This window comes from Alexandromys fortis, unplaced genomic scaffold, assembly GCF_014885135.2.
Source record: "Alexandromys fortis isolate MF-2015 unplaced genomic scaffold, M_Fortis_MF-2015_v1.1 scaffold_242, whole genome shotgun sequence".
Lineage (NCBI taxonomy): Eukaryota > Metazoa > Chordata > Mammalia > Rodentia > Cricetidae > Alexandromys > Alexandromys fortis.
The window spans coordinates 273,685-277,238 of NW_026068123.1; the positions used below are offsets into that span (position 1 = coordinate 273,685).

At 39.4% G+C, this 3,554-nt stretch overlaps 1 protein-coding gene across 1 annotated transcript in view; it reads right to left on the bottom strand.

Annotated features, from left to right (window-relative positions):
- Window positions 1–1,411: 1,411 nt before the first annotated feature.
- The window catches only part of Tspan16 (tetraspanin 16), a 15,044-nt gene continuing 12,901 nt past the window's right edge, over window positions 1,412–3,554 (bottom strand). The window contains 1 exon segment of the mRNA XM_050125512.1: window positions 1,412–1,492. Coding sequence (XP_049981469.1) covers window positions 1,412–1,492 — 81 coding nt within the window.

Here is a 3,554-nt window from a genome sequence, read left to right on the forward strand (position 1 = left end):
AAAAGGAAACACACACACACAAATCTTTTTGTACACTGTGAAGATTTATTTTTGCCAAAGCACTTTCTGATTGACTTTATAAAGAGTTGAATGGCCAATAGCTAGGCAGGAAGACATTCGGCAGGATTTCCAGGCAGAGAGAAAAGAAGAGGAGCTGAATCTAGGTGTGGGAGGGATGGCAGAGGAAACAGAGAGGAAGCAGGACATACAGGAGGAGAGGTAACAGCCACAGGTTACGTGACAACTAATAGATTAATAGAAATGGGTTAATTTAAGTTATAAGAGCTAGTTAGAAACAAGCTTAAGCTAAGGTCACACTTTCATAATTAATAAGAAGTCTCCATGTCATGATTTGGGGGCTGGTGGTATAGGAAAGATTAACTACATATGGCATCCAACATGGAGACTTGAATATCCAAACACAGGACTCAAGAAAGCCAAGAAAAGTTCCGATTTAGGAACCAGATATAGCTTTCTAGTTCTGTGGTCTCCAGTGTCATGCCCCAGAGCCACACGGGGGCTGACGTGGCAGTTTAAGACTTGTCTCATGTGGTCAGAGAACACTGCAGGAGCTCAGTAAATATGGATACAGAGAGAAAAAATTCTAAACAGTTTATAGTTTAAAATATGTACATAGGCTTAAAAAGAAAAGAAAATGGGTATAAACAGTCATAAGAAATAGTTTATAAATAATAAAATAAATTTTTTAAAGAGAAAATAAAATAATATAAGAAGGATAAGCCATATAAAGATGGAAAATACACAGAGTCTGGATCCTGTATGGTGTCTTGTTGACTTTGAAATTTTTGATTGCTGATGAGCGAATGACATGAGAGATTTGGGATTGTAAGAGCAACTGCTGAAGTAAATCAGCCTAGACACTTTAGGTATGCTTTGACTTTAAAATAGAATTCAGAAAATGTATTGCTTTGGGGAAGAGGTTATACTTTTGCTTCCACAAAAAAACAAAAGGCTGTGGATTCCCTCAAGGTTGATAGAGATCAGGACTGATCAGGGGAGACCACCTAAAAATCTTGGCTACAGACTTAAAAAAAAATAAACCTAGAAAAACTACATGACATGTACTTTATCTGCTAAAACATTTAACAAAAAATCATGTTTAGTTGGCTTGTGTACAACTCACAGGTCCATGCTTGTGTTAATGTGGATATATATGTTACCTTTGAAAGTTTGTTTTCAGAACAAGGGGACCAGATGCCAATGAAAATGGGTGGCCCAAGTTATCCAGCCTCTCAGAATCCCTCTGTTGAAGTTTCTTCAAAATTCTGCATACAGAACAGCTTCATGGCTGCTGACTGAGATGGTCCAACCTCACACACTACTCTTGCCAGAACTATAGATAAACCTTGTGCTTTCCCATTGAACAGAGACTGGACAATAAGTGTTACAGCTAGTTTCTCCAAGGCTTGACCATTATCTCAATTTTCTCAGGCTCCCCAAAGATGCCATTGCCCACAGACAACAAGAAGGTCTAGAGAACACAACGCCCACATTTCCAAGAGGTTGGATGGTTGATGTTTGTTCATTCAATGGGTTATGGGCATTTGGTATGGGGGTAGTTACAAATCATTACTGGTCATGATCAGGAAGAAAGTTAAACAAAGCAGATTAGATTCAGGGATATCTTTCTGAAGGGAAAAGGGGTATATAGTATAAAAATGATGGGATAAATGGGTGGATTGTTGAGTTTACTTTTGAACAGCTATTAGTCTCAAGTTTTTTACATTTGTATGGATTTTTGTATATTGATACAAATTTAAGGTTTTGTTTTACTGTAGATATGTTTCTATTCTTGTTTAAGGTATTATACCTATACATCTCATTTAAAAATGTAAAGTTTTCGTCCTTGAACGCTATTTAGGATAATAAAGAAAGACAGGTTAGTAGTTATTCTATAACAATCACACTTGTAGACAGGTTAGGTATGTTTTCAAGACCATACAGAGATTTATTTTAAATAGATATATGGTCTTCAAATACTTCAGAGATCTACAGAATATGGTATTTAAAATGTTTTAATAATGTAAGGCTTTTCATGACAGTGAGACATGTCTGGACCAATATACTTCAAAAAAGGATGATGGGCATCAAAGAAACTTTATATGGAGTTTGCTTTTTTTTCTGGCAAAGCTAGCCATTTGGACAAGAAATTGCCCATGTCTCAATCACTGACAGTATGCTATACAACCTGGACAAGTAGGGCATGGACACACACAGAAAAAGAGAGAGAGAGAGAGAGAGAGAGAGAGAGAGAGAGAGAGAGAGAGAGAGAAACAACTGCCAAACTTTTCCAAGGCAGGGTAGGAGAGTCCTTCAAAAAATCTCTGCTCCACAGAAAAGTCTGCTGGATATTCGAGGCCTTTAGGCTGGAGATGGATGCCCCAACAATGTAGAAGAACCTTGGGTGACTGTCCAGGCAGCCAGACATCTCTGCCATTTCTAAAGTTTTGAAAGTTGTTTGCTCTGCACTGCCTGTTTTCTCCGGTGATATTATGTCCTTCTCAGATCTCTGATGGAGTTGAAGACCATAGGTTGTAGTTACGGTCTTCCTTGTTACCAGAATCAGAAAAGAAAGTGGCTGAACCATGTGGAGGACCCAGTACAGTCGCTGCAGGTGTACCATGTCTGGCAGGTGTTCCTGGACTGTATAAGAAACCAGGCTGAACAAGCCATGAGGAGCAAGCTAGTAAACAATGTTCCTCTATGGCCTCTGCTTTAGTTCCTGCCTTGATTTCCCTCAATGATAGACTAAAAATTGTAAAGTGAAATAAATCCTTTCCTCCCAGGCTGCTTTTAGTCACAGTGTTTTAAGCACAGCCTTGGAAACCCAGTTTTAAGCATTTATGAGCTGTCTAGTGGGATCCGAACTCAAGTTCTCATGATTGAGCACCAAGAGCTCTTAACCACAGAGCTACCTATCCAGCCCCTGTGTTTTTTGTCTTTGTTATGAGGCAGGGTCTCACATACATAGCACAGGCTATCTTAGAACTCTCCATGTAGTGGAGGATGTCTCACATAGCACAGGCTAACTTAGAACTCCCCATGTAGTGGTGGATGATGTCTCACATAGCACAGGCTAGCTTAGAACTCTCCATGTAGTGAAGGATGATCTTGAACTCTGATTCTCCTGCTCTCCCTTCCCAAATACTGGGATTATAAATGTGTGCAACCATAGCTGGTTTATGTGGTCCTGGGGTCCACACCAAAGGTCTCGTACATTCTGTGTTAGCACACTATCTACTTAGTTATATTCCCAGGTTTTATTTATATTTATTTGCTTGCTTACTTAAGATCTTATCTCAGTATATAGCCCAGGCTGGCCTCAGGCTTGACTCAGGCTTAATCCTCCAAAGTGCTGAGATTATGAGCATGTGTACTCCTCCTCCTTCCTCCCCTTTCTCTGAGCTTTAACTCAGCACTTCACACATACTAAGGACTTACTCATGCACTGAGCTACAGTGTTACTTATTTCTGAGTGCTCTTTACATATGAATAGAAGGACTGAATGAACTGTATTCAACACCTCATTCCTT